The 25,434-nt window shown below is 38.0% G+C and overlaps 1 protein-coding gene across 1 annotated transcript; it reads right to left on the bottom strand.

Moving 5' to 3' along the window:
* Positions 1–4,760: 4,760 nt before the first annotated feature.
* Positions 4,761–7,596, bottom strand: LOC121421535 (beta-1 adrenergic receptor-like). Its single transcript, XM_041616276.1, has one exon. The coding sequence runs from the start codon at positions 5,951–5,953 to the stop codon at positions 5,009–5,011; it is 945 nt and encodes a 314-aa protein (XP_041472210.1). The 5' UTR covers positions 5,954–7,596; the 3' UTR covers positions 4,761–5,008.
* Positions 7,597–25,434: the final 17,838 nt, after the last annotated feature.

Here is a 25,434-nt window from a genome sequence, read left to right as displayed (position 1 = left end):
GTTTTTGTTTTTCCATTGGCCGGGGTCTTGAATAGAGTAGATATTCAATAACAGAAGTCATGATAGTGAAAGAGCAAGGATTACAAGGTGGGTCGTTTTTGCTCTTCTGAAATAGAAAACATATGATCTTGTGCGCATACATTCGTAATTCCGCAGCTTCGTTTTTTCGAAGGTTCGGATATTCCGAAGGTTCGTTATTCCGAAGGTTCGTATTTCCGAAGGTTCGTAATTCCAAAGGTTCGTTAATCCGAAAACGAAATGAGGTTCGTAATTCCGAAGGTTTGTTAGTCCGAAAACTAAATGACTAACTAACCTTATTTCGTTTTCGGACTAACGAACCTTTGGAAGAACGAACCTTATTTCGTTTTCGGATTAACGAACCTTCGGAACATCGAATCTTATTTCGTTTTCGGATCATCGAACCTTCGGAATAACACCACAAATGTTCGGATTAGCGAACCCTTTTACGTTTTCGGATTAACGAACGTCGAGGTATGGGCAATTTGCGTGTTTCGGAATTACGAAGTGTAACCGATCTAGTGTACACTTTTGACAGACTGAGTCTGGTAAATATGTTAATGAATAAAAATAGAGAATGATGATAATAGACAGTTATTGTTCTCCTCAGCCTCTTGCAAGGTGTTATACATGATTTTAAAGGTTAGCTCTCATCTTGCCATTTCGAGGTAAAACTATGTGACATTTTAACAGAGTTGCTGGCAACTATTTCTTGTTCAAGATTTTACTTTCTTTTGAGCATAATGAAAGTCATAACAGGAGAGATATTATGCATAATTATACATTAAAAATACAACCTTGAATGTAATTGAAGGTTTGGTGGACATTTTCGTTTTAGGAAATGACACATGTTAACTGAATAACCAGGGAAGCATTTCATGAAGCAAATAAGTCCCTGCTGATTTCCACTAGAAATTTCACCAAGAGCCAATCAGAAACAAGGATTTCAATAGCTTAATATCACTAGCAATCAATGTCAAGATGTTTCATGAAATGGTAACCTGATAGATATCTCTGAAAAATGGTTCTGCAAATTTGGGTTGAAACAATTTGTTTCCTGTATAAATGTAATAGAAAACGAGTCCGCTGTAATCTTCAATGTGCCGTAGACTTGTTAGTACATGATAAATGAAGGAATAACAAGGATGAACAAAATGAAGGGGGATTTGAAAATTGCATTTTAATCATAAATTCATGTTCCGAATTTATTTAAAGGTTAGTGAATTTTTGCACCGCTACGCATAACGATTTCAAGAACACAGCAAATTATTGAAAGGAGCCCCCTGGCTGGTCTTTGTCGAACATTGGTGAACGGGAAGAGTAGTTTCGTCCAAGTTTTGGAGCTGACAAAAAATGCAAATATGTCTTTGCCCAGAGTCCAGGACGAAACTGCTGTTTTCATTAACCAATTTTCGACCAAGATTTCTTGGTTGTTCATTGAAGGGTGTTTGACAATACATTTTCTATGTTCTTTAATCTGCAATCATTTTAAGGAAGGATAAAGAGGTTGCATTATTATGTTCAATAAGTTCATTAAAAAATTCAGATTCAGATTCTTCTACTTTCTAGGAGATTGAAATATTTCATCTGTCGGAACTTGACAGCGCAGGCGATGTTATACTTTGTCAAAAAAAAATCATATATCTTTATAACGTGTGAATAATACGACCAACCTTCATTATGCAGAACATACGATGTACATAATATACAGTGTAAATAAACTATATCTATATATTACAACAATCGTTATTTTTAAGAGGTGTGTTATTAAAAAATATCTTTGTACAGAAACTAATCTCTCGCGAGATACTTAGCACAAATATGTATATGGAGGTTTATGATGTTGAATATTTTATAATGTCATGTACTATATAATTATATACATTCATACTTACGTACAACTATACGTATCACAGTCCGTCAATCTGTGTAAATTATACCATTTGTTAATTTATATCCATGTGTCCAAGTGTACTATAATCATTTTCATGATATTTTAACGCCATTTTATTTCCTTGATACTTTTAGTAGATTTGGCTCCAAGTTTTTCACTTCAGAAACGGTTTCTGAATAAAAAAAAATATCCATGTTCAACAAATGACATTGAAACATATGACATTGACTGAATTAATGAGAACTTATATTAATGTCAGTCATTTTCCGTGACGTGATTTTATCTTTACTTTTAAAGGTTATTTTTGCGGAAAAGATATCAAGAAAATAGGAAATATCAAATATATTATCGAAACAAGAACTCACAATAGTAAAAAAAGAAAATCATGTTTTTTCGCTCCTAATTCATAAATCCGAGATATCTGCTATTATAGTTAATGTATTTGTCTTAAAATCTTTATACATGTAATTATTCATTCATAAAAAAAATACTTAGCAAAGTAATGACGAATTATGCTTCGGTAATTGAAACCCACGTTTAGTCGACGGTTTCATTCTGCCAAGTTTCCATATTCAGTCACATTAATGAGACCGACTCTAAACCGACCGATGATATAGCATTGGAAATAACGTAATAGATTTGATCGGTCTGGAGTCGGTTTCTTAAGTGTGACTGTGGCATCTATTGTTTAGAGAGAGATGTATGTTTTGTTGTTGAGATCATAATTATCTTGCCTTTGTTACATTTTTGTGCCTCATGAGTGTAATAAATTTCTGAGAGAGTCGATTGGCATAAACTAGAAATACCAGTTTGAGTTAGTGTCTTTTTTTCTCCCTCTCTGCTTTTTTACCTGTTTGCATCCATGTTCTGTTCTGTACAAATGACGGCTGCTTGGATGTGTGAGTGGAGTGGAGTGTGTGTGCACGCCGTGCAAGTTGGCCTAAATAGACTTTATGCATTGACATCATCTCTTCGATATCTTAGAGCTGCGTCGGAGATCTCCAGCTGGTGCATCTCTGACACCTCCATTTACGCGTATTCCTATATCCTCTAAAGGAGGGCGCTATGAGATTATGCCGTCATATGCATAAGGTCTATTGAATAATTTCCGGACTCGTGTCAATGTGCTGTTGGCCGGGAGCCTGTCGCGAAATAGTCGACCCATTTTATCCATGAACATTATGGTTTACTTCACCCGTGTCACTCACACAGGAATCCATCCAACCATGCATTTATTTTTTTGGTGAGCACGTCGTTGTAAGGCATAAAACACTTACACTGACCAAATTTTCCGAATGAATGATCAATTTCATATGATAAAAATAATTAAACAACACGTTAAATGCTAAATGACGAACTTCTACCTCTTACAGTATGTTTATCAATGGCAGCGATATACATTTACATAATATTTTGTAAACATTGGTTTCGAATAATACCTCTTATTCATTAAATCAAATAATTTTTTCTGACGGGGTATTTTTTTTCTATTTATCCTGTTCAGTTGCGTTTATCTGGGAGCTGTTATTCCCTATCTGATTCCAGCAGACGCACTCTTTGCTGCAAGTTGAAAATTAATTGCAAACGAGTGACACGATTGGAAGAATTATAAAAGCAAACAGACGTGACATTGGTATTTGCCTTTTTATTATCATTATTATGTGGCTGTATACAGCATCGGACGTTGGATAAGGCAAGTAGCAGAACATTTTTACTACAAACTGAAATGACCTAAGAGAAAAGGTCCTTATATATGCACTTTTCAATCAAACGAATGAAACTCATATTCTTAATAGTGGTGATAATGGTTATGATGATGATGACGACGACGGTGAAGATTGTTAAGATGAATATGATTATGATTGATATGATACATGTAATGATGATGACGATGACGATAATAATCAAGAATAAAAATAATGATAAAAAAAAGTTAATCAGAGTTGCACAAATATTATTGGCAACACGATCATGACGATAGATATGGGTAGTAGTAGGAGTAGTAGTAGTAGTAGTAGTAGTAGTAGTAGTAGTAGTAGTAGTAGTAGTAGTAGTAGTAGTAGTAGTAGTAGGAGTAGTAGTAGTAGTAGTAGTAGTAGTAGTAGTAGTAGTAGTAGTAGTAGTAGTAGTAGTAGTAGTAGTAGTAGTAGTAGGAGTAGTAGTAGTAGTAGTAGTAGTAGGAGTAGTAGTAGTAGTAGTAGTAGTAGGAGTAGTAGTAGTAGTAGTAGTAGTAGAAGTAGTAGTAGAAGTAGTAGTAGTAGTAGTACATGTAGTAGTAGTAGTAGTAGTAGTAGTAGTAGTAGTAGTAGTAGTAGTAGAAGTAGTAGTAGAAGTAGTAGTAGTAGAAGTAGTAGTAGAAGTAGTAGTAGTAGTAGTAGTAGTAGTAGTAGTAGTAGTAGTAGTAGTAGTAGTAGTAGTAGTAGAAGTAGTAGTAGAAGTAGTAGTAGTAGAAGTAGTAGTAGAAGTAGAAGTAGTAGTAGTAGTAGTAGTAGTAGTAGTAGTAGTAGTAGTAGTAGTAGTAGTAGTAGTAGTAGAAGTAGTAGTAGAAGTAGTAGTACTAGTAGTAGTAGAATAGTAGTAGTAGTAGTAGTAGTAGTAAGTAGTAGTAGAAGTAGTAGTAGTAGTAGTAGTAGTAGTAGTAGTAGTAGTAGTAGAAGTAGTAGTAGTAGTAGTACATGTAGTAGTAGTAGTAGTAGTAGTAGTAGTAGTAGTAGTAGTAGTAGTAGTAGTAGTAGTAGTAGTAGTAGTAGTAGTAGTAGTAGTAGCAGCAGCAGATGTAGGAGTAGTACTGCAGTACTAGTATTAGTTATCGTCGTCGTAAAAGTATTACTACTTCTACTTCTGCTTCCACTGCTGCTACTAAAACTACTATATAATTCTACTTTTCGACACCATCAGGACCATCATCTTTAACAATAGACCTAAACGTATCGTCCTCGTCAGCATTATCGCCATAAAGCATGTAGAGGGTGAAATGCAAATTTACACTTAACATTAAACGTACACATATCATGCATATTGACCAACAGAAACAATTATGGCAAGAAAGCCTGGAAATAGTATATAATTGTTTGCAAATCAACAAATCACAAAACATTAGTCGATCACTGACGAATTTTTGTCTCTGCCCAGCAACTTTTTCATGGTCAAACGTAGATTTCTTTGAAGGCAGAAACGTGTCATTGCATTCAAAAAATGATTGCTAAATGCTACATAGAGTACAGCAAAATGGACCGACTCCGGTACTGGTTCGTCATAATACGTCACAATGGCTACAACAACAACGTAAGGAGTCCATACGACATAGTAGGCTCCAAACATTACAGTGTTGGTAATAGCCGACTTAAGTTTCCCGCCAATTTTTGGTGCTGAGTCCTTCCGCTTTTCGCAGGCTAAAGGTAAGTTTGAAATACGCCTGTGTTGCTTGTAGGCTGTTATTAAGACTTTGATGTTGAGATAGCCTGTAACACTACCTAAAAGGAAAACGTTCGCTATGTAAAACAACATGGAGGGGTTTCCAACGTAAAGCGATCCTCCCGGATCAAAATCACAACTATCGGTGAAAACCTCGTGAAATGACCTTGCAATCGACAGCACCAAACCATATCCAATCGCCATCGCAATCAATCTTTTAATACGCGTCCTCGATATCATAGACCAGTATCGCATGGGTTTCGTGATAGCGATATAGCGATCAATGCTGATGACCGCAAGAAGAACGTTCGATTGCGATACGAATGTCGTACATGACGCGGCGACGACGGAGCATGCTACACGATGATTCAAAACAAGGGGGCGGTCGAATTCAAAGATGATGCGAGTACCAAAACACATAACTCCTCCAAGAATATCGATCACCGCTAAAGAGAGCAAACACAGACGAGTATTTTCTCCGAATTTATTCGGCGTTCGTGGTAAGACGATTAAGATAAAGATATTGAAGCAGGCGGAGAGGACGATACCAAGAAAACAAGCAGTAATCGCTAATATCCGATAGCTGGCCGATAAATCGATCGCGAGAGAACCATTGAGTGACGTCATGCCGTGGGCTCCAAATGTGCATACAAACCAGAAGATATATGACTCTGTCGTGTCTTTTTTTTTTGTTGAAAAGTTAAGCTTGTGTTAAAATTCAACTAACAATCCAGCTTTCTTACAAAATATTAGTTAATGATGAGGAGAAGTATTTAGAAACATTTCATCGCAGTTTTTAACATCGATTAACATGATAAAAACTTGATGCTATTGAGGCACAACTAAAAAGACTTAAATAAATAGCCCTCGGTAAACTTAATCAACTACAAGTCTTTCCAAATGTATGACACTGTGCTGAAAATTTTACAGCCAGAATTATTCTTTAACGATAGCCGCTACTACCTCACAATATAATGATGGGTGGTAGAAGTTGCATCATTTATACCGATAATTTCTGAATTCAATAGCTATGTAGGACGTAATCATATCAAACTGCTCAAAGCGTAAAACAGCGATAACATGAAAAATCGAGAAACATTCCACTTTTGTGATTACATTACAATGACCACGGTGATAGTCGTGTTATATCACGATTGGTTGCGTGGTTAAGATATGAAGTAGCAAATAATGGTAATTTCATACAAGCCCTCTTAATTCTTAAAATTCTGCCCGTGGAATGGTCATCAAGATGGATTATTTGACGTGATTAAACGAAAAGAAATAGTAATCTTGCCTGTTCTAAGATTCGAAGAAAAATACACAAAGAAATAGTTCACAAGAGACTTCAAGCTATGAAGGCTCCTATTTGCTCCGATCTAATTAGCGTGACAATTCAAGAAGCATTCACCATTCGCCTCGGGAATTATATATATCTGAATTTCCTCGCAATGTAAAAGTGGCTTTCCATAGCCGAGCAGTCCGGGCCAGCAACTTCCAAGATATGAAGATGACGAGTCAAAATTGAACAGCATATATACGAGAAGCAATCCTTTCCAACACTTGTGAAAATTAGCAAAATGATCACCTCATTCTGCACCAATCATTAATAGGTTTTATAAGAGCTGTTCACATGTTCTCCTCGTGTTGTAGGAGGTATCAATTGTCCTCCGATTAAACTAGAGGCTGATCTGTCAAATCCATGAAGTATATTTGATATTGCATTGAATTCGGAAGTCTTCTCATGCAGTGTAGAACTGTGCGCAAATAATCGTCCTATTGATATCCCATATTCCATTTTTAGTTGCAGCAATTCATCGGTTCAATTGTTCAACTAATGACGTCCGTTAGGTAGAATCGCATAACAAGTTATTTACACCGGGCCTTTACAGGGCTGTATAACGCTGATAACATAGATTTATCACTGGCGAAATCCAAAAGTTACACGATTTTCAGCTGGTGTCTAAAATTTATTTTCAATGAAATTTTCCAAAAGAAACATCGACATTTACTATGCCCACGATGAAACAAAAACGGACGACGTATTCACCCTCTATTTGATTCCCAGAGTTTCTGAACTTGTAGTATGCACCAGCATTTGATTTCGATCATGACTTTTTTTCCCGACTTCCCTGTTGGGCATGTTGGATGACGTAAAAGAATACAGCGATACCTGGACGAGGATTGGCCATTTGCAGCTATACACTGATGCAAACTAATATCAGGTATTTTGTGATCAGTGTCATTATCAGGGTATGAGTATTGAAAACCAAAACCGCTACGATAATCACCGCAGTCTGCTGCGGTTGAAATGCCAAACGTTGCCTCTCTAGTCAGACAATAGATTCAATTGGTTGGGCATATCACGGCAAAAAAATATATGTAAAGCGTGATCAATCATTTAGAACAAATTATCATATTGACGCGCTCATCGTTTCATGTCCACAATTTCAACCTACCGTGAACGCAATGGGTTGATCATGTTGATAGTTTTGATTGTGTTTCTGTGGAAAGATGCACATTAACCAGTAGAATGATGAATATTGTAAATCGCATATACTCCACACATCATAGTCATCTGATTAACAATATTTCAATCGGGATTTATATTATGAAAAAGGGAATGGCCTTTGAAAACACGAAAAGGGAGACGATGCGATGTGAATTCAATCACGTGACCAATGTTCCGATTCTCGTGATGAATATGACAAATATCAAATATCAATTTTCATAATTGCGACCGAAGCCATGCAAATGTCATATCATGAAGGCCTTTTGTTATTCACCGGGCATGAAAGAAGTTTTTTTCTGATCTCATTACCGTGACGTCTCGCACCCATCTCATGTCCTAGAAGGGTGATCCACAAGGTTACTCAGTCCTAAGCATGTATGACCGTATATGATCATACGAACTTGACTAACAATTCATTGGCATGATTGGCAGGACATGTGATTGAAGTATCGCATGTGATGAACGTAACATTCGTCCATTAACGATCGATGATTAAGACTGCTTGTCATTTTAACATGGGGCATTTCCACAACCATGACAACGTCACATGAAAGTGTGAGTTTTCCTACTACTTCACTCTGCCATAATGCTCTTATACGTCAATAAAGTAAAGATCGTGTGATTCCGTGCTCAACACTATTATCGAGGAAGTTACGATTCTGTAGTAGACGTTTGGTTTCAATGACCATGTTCCTCTGAATCATAGACTATCAAAGCTCGTTTAAACATCAACAGAACAGACAGGTCAACACATACTTGCTTTTGGACGTCTCACTGTCCACAGATCATTTGCCGCGCTCGACCCAGGGGCTGCAGTTAAGCGTTCGGCGTACAACGTTCAGCGTTCCAGATGCGGTATTCCATGGTCATAATTGCGCGGTGGTAGCGTTTAATCTTCAAAGAGTGGGACAAATATGAAAGATAGCGGTCATTGCCACTAGGAAAACCTCAGTAATATTTTTATCGGTTTTGACTCTCATGACTGATTTTCCAGGGGATGGGGGTTCTTCCATTTCGTTCAATATGCGACACTAAAAAAGTTGGTTCTCAAAGACTGTTTAATCACAGAGCTGCGCTCATTGCGATAGCTGTATATCGCACATGCTGTCTCACAGTCATGTAAACCTGTAGTAAAGTATGGTATAGGACATAGCTTCATGGTACAAATGTGGTTCCTTAAGTCAAAATCTAGCCTCGGAGAACATCAAATTTCTGAGTGTTCAGAGAACCACCACTGACGCTAAATCAGCGGTAATTATCCGCATACTAAACTCCTTGTGTGAAGGCCGCGGCACAAAAGCAAGAAAAATGGATTCGTATCATCGTCGTTTGGTTATCACGTTTCGCTGAATGCGGCAGCTTTCCAATTACGTTACACAATTAAGACAAATGCAGGCCTGTTTGAATATATGTATCCATTCGTTATTTAACTAAAATCGTGACTACGAGTTCGTGATCACGTTCTCACCTGGCAGCGCAAATGTCAAAGATCCGTTGAGCAAGCGTATTCTCCGATCAGTATTACTGAAACACTATCCGTCCGTTTAGTTAAGAAATTAATTTCACTGTGAAATAATTGATATCGACAGAATTTATTTGCACAATAGGTCCGTGATTTGCACTACGTAACGCCACACTCATTGATGTAGGTCGACCAAACACTGACTGATATATTCCAAATGGTTGCAAGTAAAGTAATCTTCAATAAATATTGTAATATCCCCCTTTGTGGAATGGTGGCAAGTGATGGGCTGGCTAAAAGAGTGTCCTATTTTCCCATGTCGTTGTGAGGTTATTAAAGGTCAGGTCCACCCTAGAAAATTGTTGATTTGAATCGATATAGAAAAATCGAACAAACATACCGCGGTAAATTTCATCGAAATCGGATGTAAAATAAGATAGTTATGACATTTAATTTTTAAGTTTCGCTTATTTTTCACAAAACAGTTAAATGCACAACCCAGCGATGTGCAAATGAGAGAGTCGATGATGTCCATCACTCATTATTTCTTTTTTTATTGTTTGAATAATACAATATGTCAATTTTACAAATTTGACGATAAGGACCAACTTAACTTAACCATAAACTGTTAAAATAATGGTGATTCCACATGCTCAGGGAGAAATAAAACTTTGTTTCACTTGACAAGGAGGAGAAAATTAGAATATTTCATATTTCATATAATAAAAAACAAAAGAAATAGTGAGTGGGTGACGTCATCAGTCTGCCAATTTGCATACCGACCAGGATGTGCATATAACTGTTTTGTGAAATTAAGCGAAACTTTAAGATGTCATCCGATTTTGATGAAATGTTCAGTGTTTTCTTGTTGAATTTTCCCCCTTTTTTTCAAATCAACTTTTTGTTGGAGTGGACTTGTCCTTTAATAAAATAGAACTTTCTTTGTTGTGCTCGGACGACAGCAATGAGAATAAAACTTTTGAGGCGGTCAAATCCACGGGGAAATTACCAAACAGGGGTATTTCAGGTGATTTACTTGTTCGGAAAGTGTTCATGATCATCACAAATTCCTAGGATATAACATGTATAAACTGGCTATTCAATCGGAGGTCATCGCCTCTGGGATTGGAGCATCCTCGGGCTGCTACTGATTTGAGAGAGGTGCGCCATCGGAGCTTGTGCTTGCTTACAGGTCAAATTCAAGTTCCGTTGAAAAGACCACCTCGCGTTTTTTATACAGAGCGTGCGAATTGCGCAAGGATGATTTATCTTCAAGCGCGTACGTGTGTAACATGGGGGAGCTTTAAAATGCCATGGACAAGCGGCGATGTCGACTATTAACGTTAAAATGTCAACATGGCTAGATTCGTTATCTCGCCAAGTCGACACTTTAAAGTTGTATGTCGACATGAAATTGCAGCATACATGGCAGAGCGAGAAAACATTATCTCACCAAGGTATGATGAAAAAAATGTTACTATGTCGACGATGCGAGATAAATTATCCCGCTTAGTCGACATGATAACGATATTATGTCAACATGGCGAGATTTGTTATCTCGCCAAGTCGGCACATGAAAAAATTTTGTATGTCAGCATAGCGAGATACGTTTTCTCGCCCTGTTGACATACAATGTTTTTCTGTATGTCGACTTGACGAGATAAATTATCATGCCATCTCGACGAGTCGGTGGCACTTTGATGTTTCCGTGTACAGACAAATTGCAACCATCTCTCACCATATCCCATGGGTGGGTGTCCTAACCATTTCGATATCCATGATGAAAGTTAACCTGTCTCTAACCAGACGAGCGCTAATCAAATAGAATGGACGTCTATGAATTATTTGTCATTATGACGATGATGACTGTGAGCTACGGATTATCAAAGGCTTATATCCGATTATTGACGATATAATAGGTCACTTATTTGAATGATGTACGAACTGGTTCCATACAACTCTCCGCTTTGAGATGTTTTCCTGAAAAGGTTTACCGCTCCAATTTTCACCTGTTTCCTGATTATAGTTTTCATCGATGTGTTACCTTTTCTTTGTCATTTATTGATCCTTCAGTATCTCGAATAATAAATCGATGATCCATCAATGCGATTTACACGGTGTACTCTATTCGGTAAATTGCCGGTTTGCCTACTGCCAATTCGTCCAATCACCTCATGGTCTAACTTCTTTCAGTCTAATGCCATTCCTTCCATCGAACTTTCGTCTAGCAACCATTTGGTCTAATTACAATTTGGTTATCACTTCGTCTAATCACCAGTTCGTCTATGAACATTATTTTCGTCTCATTACCAGTTGGTGTATAAAATATCCATTTTATGTTCATTCATTTCGCCCTAATAATTAGACAAATTGGTGCATGGACTAAAGAGGGTGCATTGGACCAAATGACTATTATACGAAATGGTGAGAGGACAAAATGGCAATTAGACCATGCGGATAGTGGACGAACTAATAATAGACCAAATTACCCTAGACGAGTTGGTAATTGGACGATTTGGCATTAGCCAAACTTAAAATAAACCCTCTATTAAACTTGAACTATCTTCTTTTTTTTTATTAGGCATATTCAGGTTGAAACTGAAAGTGTGAACCTGTTGATTAAGATCAAGCAAACTTGATTACTTTCAATTTGTAGTGGAATAACAAATATTAACGTGGCAAACTTTACCAAACTGTGTGAAAACTCATCGTTTAAGGGCGTAATCATGGTAATGTCCCCCCTCCCTTATAAAGAAGGGGGGCGGTATATAAATAATTCAACCTCTGCCCTTTTTTTACACCTATTATCTCTCAACTGTCATTTATTTTTATAGTTTTACCCCCTGACATATCGTTCTGCCCCCTTTTTTACCCCTGCAATCCTCCATTATATTCACATGACACTTTATTTTAATCAGGGCATAATTATGAGGAGGCGCCATTACTCAGTCGGTAGAGCGTGAGTTTCGGATGCCGGTGACCCGGGTGCGATTACCACTTGGTACGCTAGTGCCCTTTGGTAAGGCATTAATCCTCATTACCAGGTCCCTCGTAGAGGACATTAAACCGTTGGTTCTATGGTTGCTTGCTTACAAGCATTCATGTTTTCTGAGCACTCAGAGAACAAAATCACCATCAATTAATTATGGGCTTTGAAAGACGGGACCCCCAAAAAGAGCTCATTGCTTTGAACGTTCGCACTTCCAACTTCATTCCTGTTTCTTTTGGATTGCATTACACCCGCAGCCACTTGTCTTTAAATAACGTTATTAATTAATCTCTTGTATGTGTCTGTCTATACATTAAAAGAAAAATATATAATGTTCATATTGTACTTTCGAGTTCCAAATTGGGCGATGTTTGTTTCATTCTCATCATTATTCATGTTCAGTACATCAGGTTTCAATTGCCAATAAAGGTTTTAAAATTAGGTCCTCTTTACGAGAGATGATAAAGACTGAATTGATGAACTATGACATAACTAACAATAGCTATGGAGATTATATCATTGCAAGATCAATAAAACCATTGATCTGTTCACAGTGTGTATTGACAGTGTAAACACTACGATGCGCGGTTTAACATATTTTAATAATACCGTGTTTTAGAAGAGCCGATATGACACAACACCCTCAGCCACACACACCTACCCTGATGAACACTCCCCATAAATCTACTAAGAATTTAATGTTCGTTTCATTTTACCAGTTTATAGATTCTCCACATGTCACCCCTACCCCCTCACACACACACACACGCAAACTTTTTTTTTCATATTGTTTTATTCTGATTCCATGAACAAAAATATAACATTTCAATTTAACATTTCAAAACACATATAATAATATTTTACATTTCATATTTTGACTTTTTTCACTAACTTAATACAAGTATAAATCATATATAACTTAAAGGAGAAACAATGAAATCAGTTATAAAAAAAAGTTGAAACACCACTCCTCCCCCCCCCCCCCCCGCCCCAAACAAAAAGTCTTCCCTTGCTCATTTCTGGAGGGCGATTTATACATGGAATACAAAGAAAGAACAAACAAAGGAGACCCAAATCCAAAACAAACCAATAAACAAATAGATATACTGACACTAGGATCCCCTTTAAAAAAATACATATAATATGCCTAACACTTTTCCTTTCATGTATCAAATATTCAACAATGATTTAAAACTATATGAAATTACTTTGCTTGCACTCATCAAAAACAAAGCAAATCAAAAAAAAAATAGACGAGTAAAAAAAAAAGAAAAAAACATCCCAAAGAATCACTCCCCAAAGAAATCTACACACACACACACACCCACACACACACGAGCACTTCAATGTTCGTTTCATTTTAGCAGTTCTACCAGTTCTACCATGTCACCTCTAGCCCCCCCCCCCCCTTCTCTCTCTCTCTCTCTCTCTCCCTCTCTCCCTCTCTATCTATATATCTATCTATCTACCTGTCTATCTATCTATCTATATATCTTCTGTGTGATTTAATCGTCATTATGCTGTCACGGCATGCATTACTTAAAGGACAGACAAGACAACCCCATCAAAAAGTTGATTTGAATAAAAAGCAAAAAAAATCTAACAAGCATAACACTGAAAAATATTAAACTTTCCCCATTTCTTTGACAACATTTCAATAAAAAAGATGAAAAATACGGCCGTCATGACCGAGCCAGGGACACAACATTAAATTTTTGCTCTATTTCGTGTAAGATATAGGGTTTAGTGTTATGCTTGCAATATGGTTTCATTTTAGGTTTAGTGTTAGTTTTAGGGTAGGGTACAGTGATAAATCCAGGGTTGAATTAGTTGGCGATTCCCTCATAGTGTGAGGAATTCACAGCGGATCAATTGTCGCCGGAGCATATGTCATTGAAACCTAGAACCCCCCCCCCCCCACACACACACACACCTTTCATTAAAAAAATGAATTTGTTTTTCATTTCTGCTGATTTATCATGCCATATGTAAACAGCCCTTTTGATTACAGTCACTAAGCATAGTCTCTCCCCGCTAATTTGAAATAAACGCACGTAATAATTTCAGAATAATGACATATACAGTGGCTGTGATCAGTACAATAACACTATATTCAATTGAAATCATTTACCACCACCTGTTCAAAAGGGTACCTCGCGCTCCATTACAGACCTCCTAGTCTAAGCGCAAAGTCCCTTTTAAATGCGTGGTCATATTTTCTTAAGATTTTGACATTAATCCTTCTGAGTGTAAGCGGTAAAATTATGAAAATACATCACAGGTACAAAGCCATGTAGATGTGTAGTCTATTAAGTGATATAACCCCTTTTCTCGTTTCGTTTTCACCAACTGAATAGTTGAACATTGGGAGTATTATGAAGGTGTCTGAGTGGGAAGACTAGCCACACTCTGCTTGTTAAAATACTACCCTATCACTGACAGCACGCGACTGGGTTTTCCTCGTCTATTGTTAGCGAGGGGAAGACAATAGGCTGGCACGCGCCGCGGATTGCGCATAGTTTCTTCGCCTGAGGGATGGGAGAGAGAGGTGTAGCTAGCTTTGCGCTATGAACTCTATTCGTGTTATCTTCGCGGTGAGTTGTAACCACTGAACTCCATGGGTGTAGATGGGAGGCGGTTTTCTTTTCTGAAAGCCCCCCCCCCAACACTTACCTAACGCACACACATCTAGGTATCCCTATCCCCCCCCCCCCTCTTTCCCTCTCTCTCACCCTCTCTCCCTCTTTCTCTCTCTCTCCCTACCTCTGCATCAGTTTTGTAATGAACCAGAGGGCTTAGAAATGGTGTATGGGGCAACAATTCTAATAAGCCTCTTGGGAGCGAAGCAAGCGAGCCAAAATTTCGAACAATTTACACAAAAATATTTTTCAGATAGATTTTGAAAATATATCGAATATAAGTTGATATTTCATCCCCTTCCCTATCCCTTTTTCTATAAATTTCTTGGGTCGTGAAAATTTGTGGGGTCCATGTGCCCCCACCCGTCCCATCTGTACACAAGTTCTCTGCCTGTTTCTATCTCACATATTCTATCTCTTTATCTCGCTCATTCGTTACTAACTTTAGACGTAAAATATTCTGGCTTGTCTGGGGCCCGTCGCAGAAATATTTGGATCAAACGCATTTCCAAAAATCATACAGGACATGATTTTGTTTTTTATTAGCGTTTTTTCATCATTTTTGTGAAAAAAATTCCATGACTTCATGAATATGCAATGAGCAAGCTGATGATGTCATATCCTCCTTATTATCCATATGACGTTTATCATTTTTCTTCATAGAATGAAAAACAAAATCGGATCGGATGTTGTGTTTTTTTTTGCATCTGATGTCGTTGTAAGGGAGACGTATCATACACAAATGTATGAAAATGTTGAATTATTATAATTTCATATAATGATATTTAGAGCAAAGTGAATTGACATCATTAGTCCACCTAATGAATATTCATGGCGGCGTGCATGTTTTTTCTCACAAAATATAGGTCAACTTTGAAATTCAGCAACTCAGTTATTTGGCATCAGATTTTGGTGAACATTTAACCGTTTTGCTTGAGCAGTTTACTTTATTTATATCATATAGTCATTTTCAACCAGAGGCACAACTTTAATGTCATTTACAATACAAATATCCGAAAAAGGTATTCTTTCCAAAGAAATAATCGGAATGTAATCATTTTAAAAATTGTTTTCTATCAATAAGTAAGAAGCGGATTGTTTATCGCAATATTCTTATTATCCTCACTTAAAGCAAATTATAAACCAGCACTACCTCAAGTCCTATGAAAATAAAAATTTATCTATACAAATATGTTAGTTTAGTCTCTTTATGATATATAGTTATGTCAGAAGGGAGAGACGTGCGTTTTACAAGACTCAGTTGTTAATGAGAAACCACACATAATCGTGGTGTATTGTAGTAAAGGTCGTGTTTGGCTGATGTCTTTGTGATACTAAACATGCTCAAGGTAACATTTGTTCTACGGCGGCCGTACGGCGAGTCGAAAACAGCCGTTTCAACATTTTTTGTCCAACTACATATAGGTGGTTTGAATCAAAATTGATAAAACGGCTGTTTTCGACTCGCCGTACGGCCGCCGTAGAACAAATGTGACCATGGTATAAAGGTATCACTATATTCTAAATCAGAGAAGATTGAAGTAGAGTTTATGCGAGACAAAAAAATCTTCAGCAGGGAAGCCGCAGAATTTTAATCTTTCGAGAAAGATGGAACAAAATCTGAAAATAAAGCTCGACCACATATCGACAGGTTTCCCACTGGGTGTGGTCGTGGGAGAAGAAAGGGTGGAATGTGAAATGAGGCTCCGTGGTTGCAAATGAAAGAGCGCCAGCATGAGACTGAAATTAGTCAATTAATTTCCACAAAGTGATATGAGGGAGGCGAGCGAATGGGTCCGTAGCAAGATGAATTTCATTTGTTTATAGAATTAAACCTGCAGTTGAAATTTAAATTTTGTCTGATTTTTTCACACATTTATGCTTTTTAATCATTGTCATGATTTTGGAACTTAACTGAACTCTTCATTTGCATAGACATGACAACAGGCGCCAGACCAAAAGAGCGTGCATCGAACATTATTTTGCATGTTCCAAGGGTTTGCTTACTTTCGGATGATTCTACAACGGATGAAAAAACACCATTATTGGTTGCAGATTCCTGTAATACTGTAGCTATAGGATGGACCATGTGAGGAATGTCCTCTTTTAAATCCTCTTCCTCTGTCCCCCTCCTTTCACATTATATATTTGTTTATTTGTAGCTCTCCTCCTCCTCCATCTCCTTCTTCTTCTTCTTTTTCTGTTTCTTCTCATCCTTTTCCTATTCTACTTGTCTTTAAATTGAACCAAAATTAAACAATTAGTCATATGATATATTTTGTTTTGTCTTGTTTTGTCATGTATTGTAAATATTGGAACTTGTTTCATGTATTATTTCAATAGCTATTTCCTATGTATTTTATTCCTACTATAATTTATTTGCTGTATTTGTATCACTGTAATCTATTTGTCATGGATCCCCCTGCTTTTCAAGCCTCTGGCTTTTCTAGGGTGTTTGATCCTCACATTTTACAATGTGTATATCTACTGATGTGATTTTTACCTAATAAATAAATTGAATTGAAATTGAATTGAAATACTTCTCTTTCTTCCCCTCCCTTCTTCTTCGCCACAGTCTTCGTAATTATTATTTGAAATAATTATACTTCTAATTGTGTTCATCATGTTCATGTAACTGCCCCAAAAATGAATATAGGCCTACCAATGATCCGCATTTTGATGAGACGGGTTGTTGAGGTTGGCAATATATGCCCAATGGGAGCAAATCGACTGCAAATATAATTATGATTCGGTAATGAAAGATCTATACGCATGGTGGTGATGAAGAGGAGGAAACTCAAGATCACCCGTTAAACTATTAAATGAGACTAATAATACGATGTGTTTGAATTCGATGAACTATTCAATGAGCACGGAAAGAAATGTGTTAATGCTTTTCCTCATTTATTCAGAAAATAATGTGTTTTTTCTCATACATAGTATGAATAAATTACTTGTACAAACTGAAGTATACATCAACATAGCATAGGAAAGATAATGACTTACAGCTATGGATAAACACTGTAATATCCACTAAATACTAACGTGAGACAAATAATTCTATTTATATTTTTTTCGTATAATGTAAACTATTTGCATATGATTTATATACACAAAAGAAAATAAGACGTTTTTTCAAAGTTCCGAACCTATAACAATTCATTGAATATCAACAAAAGTGTAGAAAGGAGCTTATGGCAATGTGTGAAGTCATGCAAACTAATTGGACAAATAGCGCCATCTTTCGACAAGACAAACACAGGTACTTTTCGTAAAGTTGTGCCGTTCGAGGACGAGCAACTTGACTCGATAATTGTCCTGCGATTAATGCACAGAATCTGTCTGATCGGGGGCCCGTAACACAAAGCTTAGCAAAGATCGTAGAACACTTTTCTACGATTGAATCCATATACTACACTGTACAGTCGATCGTGAAAACCAAGCGTATGATTAATCACTAACCTTTGTGTTACGGAACCCTGGACATGTTAATAACTAAACTGTTCGTAAAATATATGCATGACTTTATAATTGACTTAAATATGAAGAGCCAATGTATGGACTAAGATTCTTTCCTAACATAGTTAAATTTGCTAGCGAACTGAGTGAGCCAAAAAAATGATATAGTCCAATTTATATATTAAAAAAAGAATATTTAAATGTTGTGTATATTTATTCTTCATTTAATAGATGGGTAAAGTGTAGCAAAGTGTCGATTAACGTCTTGCCAAGTAACACTAGTGTGTGCCATGAGTGGTTTCGAACACATGACCCTGTAAATGAGACTCGAAGCAAAAACCATTTCACCGTGACGGACTTGAAATACCAATCTGCCCCTCTCCTCTCGGAAATATCATTACCATAGATATTATTGAAATACTCATTTATATCTAAGCATCCGGAAATGACATTTGCTTATAAAACAAATAAAGAAAGGATTCATCAAGATCATTTACATGCGTCAATTCGACTGATGCGATTGAAATAAACACTTAGCATTTTATAATTCCAGTAGCAACTACAGCTGTGCGTGATTTTAAGAACAAATTTGTTGTTCATTTTTACTGATGATGAATTCTGTATTCATGCAGATTAACGTAAATTATCTATTTAAAGTGTTCTCATCGTTCTGCCTCTTTCCTTTCTCTCCTGTAAAGTAGTAAAAAGTGAAAAGGGAACATGTTTCCGACATTCAGAGTCAAAAATATAATTTTAGTTTGTTTTTTTGTTACTTACCGTTGTTTCCAAAGACTTTGAGGGAGTTAATAATCAGAAGCTTGTGCCTTCACGTTGGGTTGGGCAATCGCGAAACCCGACAATTCAGAAAGAGTGCAGGCACCTTTAAGTCCTGAAACGTCCGATCGAGTTTACCCGACCACTCGAGAAAAGGGCCCAAAAGTTCTCGAAAGGTCGGGCCAATTTTCCCGAAGTTTTGTGAAAATTATGGCAAAATTCTCGAGTGGCCGTTTAAACGGGACCCGACGTTTTGGGAGTTTAGGAAGCCCTTTTCTCAAATGGTCGGGTTACGCTTTTGCCCGACTGGACGCAATAACCTGATGTGATATAGCACGAGCCAAGATCAGAATAAGCCCTGCTTTGAAATGAATTTAAACTTGTGGTAGGGATCAATAGCATGATGCATGGCATACGGCTATTGTGTCTAAAAAGACGTGTTAAGAATGTATCATTCTGACCAATAAAAGCATTACATGAACATGATGAAAGACGTGATAGGTATAAAATCTTGTCAACTAAACTTATTTTATTTTATTTGTTTAGTAGCGACATTTGACGTCCTTTTTAGGAAAAGTTTGCCTGATCCAGTGAAACGCAACTGAGAGAAAGAGTAACAATTTAACGCAATCCGTTTTTCAACGAATTCAGGACTTGTGCATAATAGCTTGACTTGTTGATTGCATTTAAACCTTTCTGTTTGTCTTCTTCTTCTCGGGTCACTACCCAAGTTCTGTCCAGTGGAGGGTAGGATCTGGCTTTGGAGTGAAAAGACTCTAGATCTTCGGCAATGCACTGCTCTGGTAGGAGGGGCAGACCAAAAAGTATTGCATCGTCTGACCCCCCCCCCCCCCCACACACACACACAGTCGCAGGCAGTACAATATTTCCATCACTGGTGTAGCCCCATTTCTGCAGAATGACTTTGTACCGTCCTGAGTTTGGTCATGAACCTGGGGGAATGATTCGCTAGGTCCACGTGAGAGCTTGTGCGTCACAGACCGGAAGTAGTTGGACCATAGGCATGATAGGGTGACCCTTTGATTGTGAGCAAAGCCATCGAGGGGTGCAGTCGACAGGTTGTGGACATGAAGAAACAGACCCCTGTTAAAAAAGGTTATTGCCTATGGAGTACATGGACTACTCTACAGTAACTTTGATGATCAAGAACATTCAATAAACAAGACGATGAAACATTACCCTGTAACTATCAAAAGTAGAAAGCGATCATGGCGATTCTGCCATTCTGAGCATTTACCAAGTTGTTTTTTTTCACATCCATGTTAATATGATTAATGGACAGTAAGATAAACGCGACTTAATGCATGTCGCTAATTCTTCAGCGTACTCGATTCAAACTAAATTGTAATTTTGCAAATTGTTTGACTGGCTCAAAGGGTTTACCATGAACATGATGAAGATGCAAAACTAAAGCAAGTCATCTTGAATGTATATCTGTATATAGAAAGACACTCTCGCGTGGTGGATCAAGGCGCGGCGCACGTGACGAACGCCCTCTCTCATGTACATTTTGAGAATAGTTAATTGAACATATATATTTTGATGTTACTAATTCCGAGAAAAGTGTAATCTGTGCCCCTTCAATTTTCATATTTGCACTTTACGCTGCGTTTTACGCTTCCTCTATTCTTAACTTCTACATAAACTTCTATAGTCTGAAGTTTTGGTTTATCTATGGATAAGCCAATCGTAACGGGTATCTCAAAAAGTAGAAGTTCATTTTGTCAGCTCATTTGACAAGCAAATCAGTCGTAAATTACATGGGATAATTACTGAAATAGATATCTTCATCATTAAACTTTGAATAAGAGCCGAGTCAAGAAACAAAACATGTAATGCATTTGCTTGGGGGGGGGTAGGGGCTACCCATAATTTTTGCACAGAGTTAGGCAATGGCCTAGTTTAAACCAAATTTAAGAATAGTATTGGCCATAGTCTTTCAGAATCATCTTTAACACCTTTCGTGTGTTCATTGACCTTGTACAGGTTGATTAAATCATGCTGCACATTTTTTAAAGAAAATGTTCACGAAATAGAAATAAAGGTTTGAGGATGGAAGAAATTTGGTTTTAATGAAATCTCTCTGTGTGTCTCCCATGCCCCCACCCCCCCCCCCTTCTCATCTCTCTTTCATCCTTCTTCTATCCCCTCGACGACCTTTAAATCATTTTAATTACTGGTGTTTTTCCCCTATATTCCTTCTTATGTCTCTCACCCGTCTTCCTTATCCCTATTATTTCAGACATGGCAATGAATACAGCAATGAAAAGCGATTGATTTTCTAAACGACCTTTTATATTTTTTTAACGAAAATTTATATAAAATTTTTAGAATCAGTTTATTCAGCATGAGTCAGAGTACATACATTCCTACACTGTTAGAAAATTTCTACTTAAAAACAAACAAAAATTCCTGCAGCAGAGTCTCGAGAACACCTGTAATCTATCTTACTGTACTGTGTAATCTTACATGCATTTGTGTAAAATTACAGAAAATAGATATTTGGTGTATGTAACCTTTAAAATTTATTGTAATATAACTGCCCCCCCCCCCTTGAAAACAAACGTGTTCTGTAAAATTCTATAAAAAATTGTATAAAATCGTTCCGGTTTCAGCAATTTATAGAATGATCTGGTTACTTCTTTCTGTAAAATCTTCTGTCGTTTCTAACAGTGTAGTCTGCAAACACAGACTCATATTTGATACCTCAACCAATGAAAGGTCTGGAGTGAAGACTAGACTTCAAAGACACTGTCTGTGTGTAGAGCCAGCCACAGTAGAAAGTGAATCTAGTCTCACAAAGTCAGACTCCGCATTATGCACTATGCAAAGGTTCTGAGCCTGCAGCCGAGTGCACTCCTTGCATGTATTAACACAGCGCTTCTCAACCTTTTTTTACGACTTTGACTCTCAGATTTTATCGAGGCCCACCTACCAAAATTTTAAGGAAACGTCCATTTTAAGGAAAAAAGTGTTTTGTGAAATATGAACACAAAGCTTTGAATCACATTTGAAACAAACAGTTTGAGAACTAATCCTGCATTCGCAAATGTCCGGTAAATGGACGACAATTGCATTAAAACCATCCTAGGGTGCATGTACAGGCTTTGCAACTTGCATGATACCTCAGCATGCTTTAGTTTTGTTCAACCCGCATAGACTGATCGGACAGGTCTGTAAAATATACTGTAGTTTTTCTGCTATTTTGATCTCCTTCTGGAGCTTCTCGCGGCCCAACGTTTGAGAAGCGCTGTATTAACAGACTAGCACTATCCAAAAAAGGATGTTAATAAACAGCATACATAGGCCTTCAAGGTTAAGCCAAATTGGCATTTTATACCAAAGACCTATAAACTACTAGTACTACCTATTCCTCGTTGATCAGGGGTTCTTATCAATTTATGATCTGAAGCATACCGTGTCCAAACACGGCGACGTAGCACTATATGCAACAGCTATTTCCCAGGTCCCGGCGATTCGACAATCATATTCCACGGATCAATTGTTTTGGTGCAGCGACCCCTACCGTTGAAAGCGCTATAGGTTGACTTTTGAACCATAACAATGAGAAGTCGTGCACGGGGTTCCAGTTCGGCGGGTATAGAATCTTATATACACACGCGCAAGAGGATTCGCAAAAACTATAACACCCTTTTTAAAAAGGCATCATATGTATTTGCTTTGAACTCCCAAAAGGTCGGTTTAGTGCGAAGAAAGCATCTTTTTTTATTCGCAGATGTGTTGATTGGTCAGGGTTTTGGGATAGTTGAAAGGGGGACAGTTTGTTACTGTGGAAGAGAAGGTGGAGTGAGAGAGAAGAGCGAGGGGGCTTAACGTAATTGATGAGTCCAATCTAAGAGAAGCGATTGTAGGTTGACGTGGAATGATTATTTGTCTGGACGAGTTTTATTTGGGGGAAGCCCTTCATCCTGGTCGGATTAATTTCCCTATTATTGAGTGTTAGATCGGTCATCAACGATAAACTGACCCGTGGCAGGGGCGAGGGCTAAGTAGCACGGCCATTATAATTGATTTTATGATAAATACGAGTGATTTACAGAGGCGACTTGGGTTAAACAAGCTTTCTCTGCACTTTAGAGTGTGGTCTGGTTTTCGTAACAAATTTGATGGACACTTAACTGAAAAATTAAGAGGATCTGACTCAATTCAAGCATGATATAATCCCTTCAAAATCAATGGAATATCTTGAGTTTCTTATGATAATACAGGGGACTGACTTACATGTACCCTTGGCCGATAGAGATACTCATATAGTATTTCAAGTATTATTGACAATAAAGGAAATCTGGTAGGGTATCGGAAATATAGGAATAAAGAGAACAGTTCTAATACGAGTTCGAAGAAATATCACATCAGTCGTACTTTAAGACGGAACGTAATTGAAATGTCATTTTGCCCCCAGGCAATAACATTAGATCAATACATCTTCTTGATCCGGGGCTTGAAGATGGGCCACGCTATCGAAACTCGTCATCCTCAGTCGAGAAAAGAAGAGGCGAAATCTTGGTTACAATTCATTTGACATGTCCGTTCCTTTTCCTTCAACTAAGGTGGGAAATAAAATCAATCGATCTCAAATATATCCACTTTCATTTTGTGTCATTTATGGACCTATCCTCGGGTTAAATGTAATCATAACATTAATTCAGCTTCGATGACGTTCTTGCTCACGTAGTGATATTGTGTACTGAGCGCATATCGACATCATTTTCAATCAAGCTGAGTATCGCAGTCGAGCGTAAAAGCAAAATGGTGAAAAGAACCTTATTTAGAGTCATAAAAATCAAGAAGTTGAAAAGAAAGAGGGAATTTTATTATAGCCGGTTCGTCGTAGCCGAGCTCCGCGGCACGACGGCTAACAAAAGCCATAGACCTATGTTAGCTATTGTGGGAGCCATCGTCAGCCTTCGGTGCGCCTGTGCGAACCTTCATTGGCGCTAGTTTTGAAAGCCAAAACTTTTGAGCCAATCGTAGGCCGAGCGAGGAAAAAGTTTTGGCCAAACTTGCCGCGCAGTAGTGCATTGGGTTTGCGCGTTGAAGCTGCGTGCGTTTTGATGGGGGATCTTGGTAAATGTGATGTAGGGGATATTTAAAGTAAAAGGAGAAGGGAGAGAGTATGTAACCCGTTGACACGCCCCTTTTAATGAAGGGCATAGATGGCTTGAGAAGGCGAAAAGAACGGCGCGGAGCTCGGGGCACTTCCTCAACTCAAATTGCGTTCGAGTCGCGTACGGGTTCTAAGACTCTTCGCAAATGATCGCTTGAAGGTGGAGCGTGTTAAGGGTTCAATATGAGGCCGTCTGGCGTACTTGGAATAGGGAAGCAAGCCAACAACCAAAGCCTGGGCAACTGGGGAAGAGAGCCGAGTGTTTGCAAGCCATCCCCCTTCGTCTAATGTCAAAACTCTCGGCCCAACGCGCTATATTACGCCAACTGCTCCGCGCTGGTTCGGTTCGCACGTGTCCAAAGCTTTTCATCTTTTCAAAACGAAAGACAAAGTGACATATTACTACGATTGGGGAGTCTTTATTTTCTCCCTCGCGCGGCAGCAGCAGCAGCTTCCCCCTCCTCCAATGCCCACACTTATGCAGCTGGCTGCAACATCGTCTCCTACCACTGATCGACAAACATGCTGCTTCGGCCAAGCTTGGGCGTACACCCAAACTCCTGACCCATTGTCTCTCCGTAATAAATGACTTAAAACAGCTGGCATGGCGAAATGGGGCATTTTAAAACGTATAAATAATAACTGGCAGGAGCGACAATACTTAGAGGGCACGGGCAGAGAAACTCCTCGGCACTTGTTCGACTCACTTGCCATACGCGATAGCGTCTCGTACATCGTCTCCGATTGGCTCAAATTGAGCGCTATACATCAATAGGGAACCATTAAATTGCTTTAATTACATTTGCTTCTAAATGGCCGAGCCCAGACGATTTTCCTTTGTGATATGTACAAATATAGATTGGCAGGAATTGGGGGTTCTTTTCTTTATCGTTGACAATTGGTGGGTAGGCAGGCAGGTGTATGCGCTTCTCTTTCTTACCGCTTTCGGTGTCGTATCATTCACTCATGTTCTCACATGTCGAGGATTTTTTTTCTCCTTTTTTCTGGGGCAATAGGGAGATTTGATTGCGGAGATTTGTTTGCTAATCGCACTGCCAAATCGTGGCTTACATTCACGGTTCTAATGTAACTTCGTTTGGGTCCCATCTCCTTTTCAATCACGACGT

This window comes from Lytechinus variegatus, chromosome 9 (genome assembly GCF_018143015.1).
Source record: "Lytechinus variegatus isolate NC3 chromosome 9, Lvar_3.0, whole genome shotgun sequence".
In the NCBI taxonomy this organism is placed as follows: domain Eukaryota; kingdom Metazoa; phylum Echinodermata; class Echinoidea; order Temnopleuroida; family Toxopneustidae; genus Lytechinus; species Lytechinus variegatus.
Note: the sequence above shows the minus strand (reverse complement) of the source record. Positions and strands in the feature narration are given on the sequence as shown.

Excerpts from the sequence above, each read along its gene's own strand:
- LOC121421535 (XM_041616276.1), bottom strand. The coding sequence starts at position 5,953 with ATGACGTCACTCAATGGTTCTCTCGCGATCGATTTATCGGCCAGCTAT.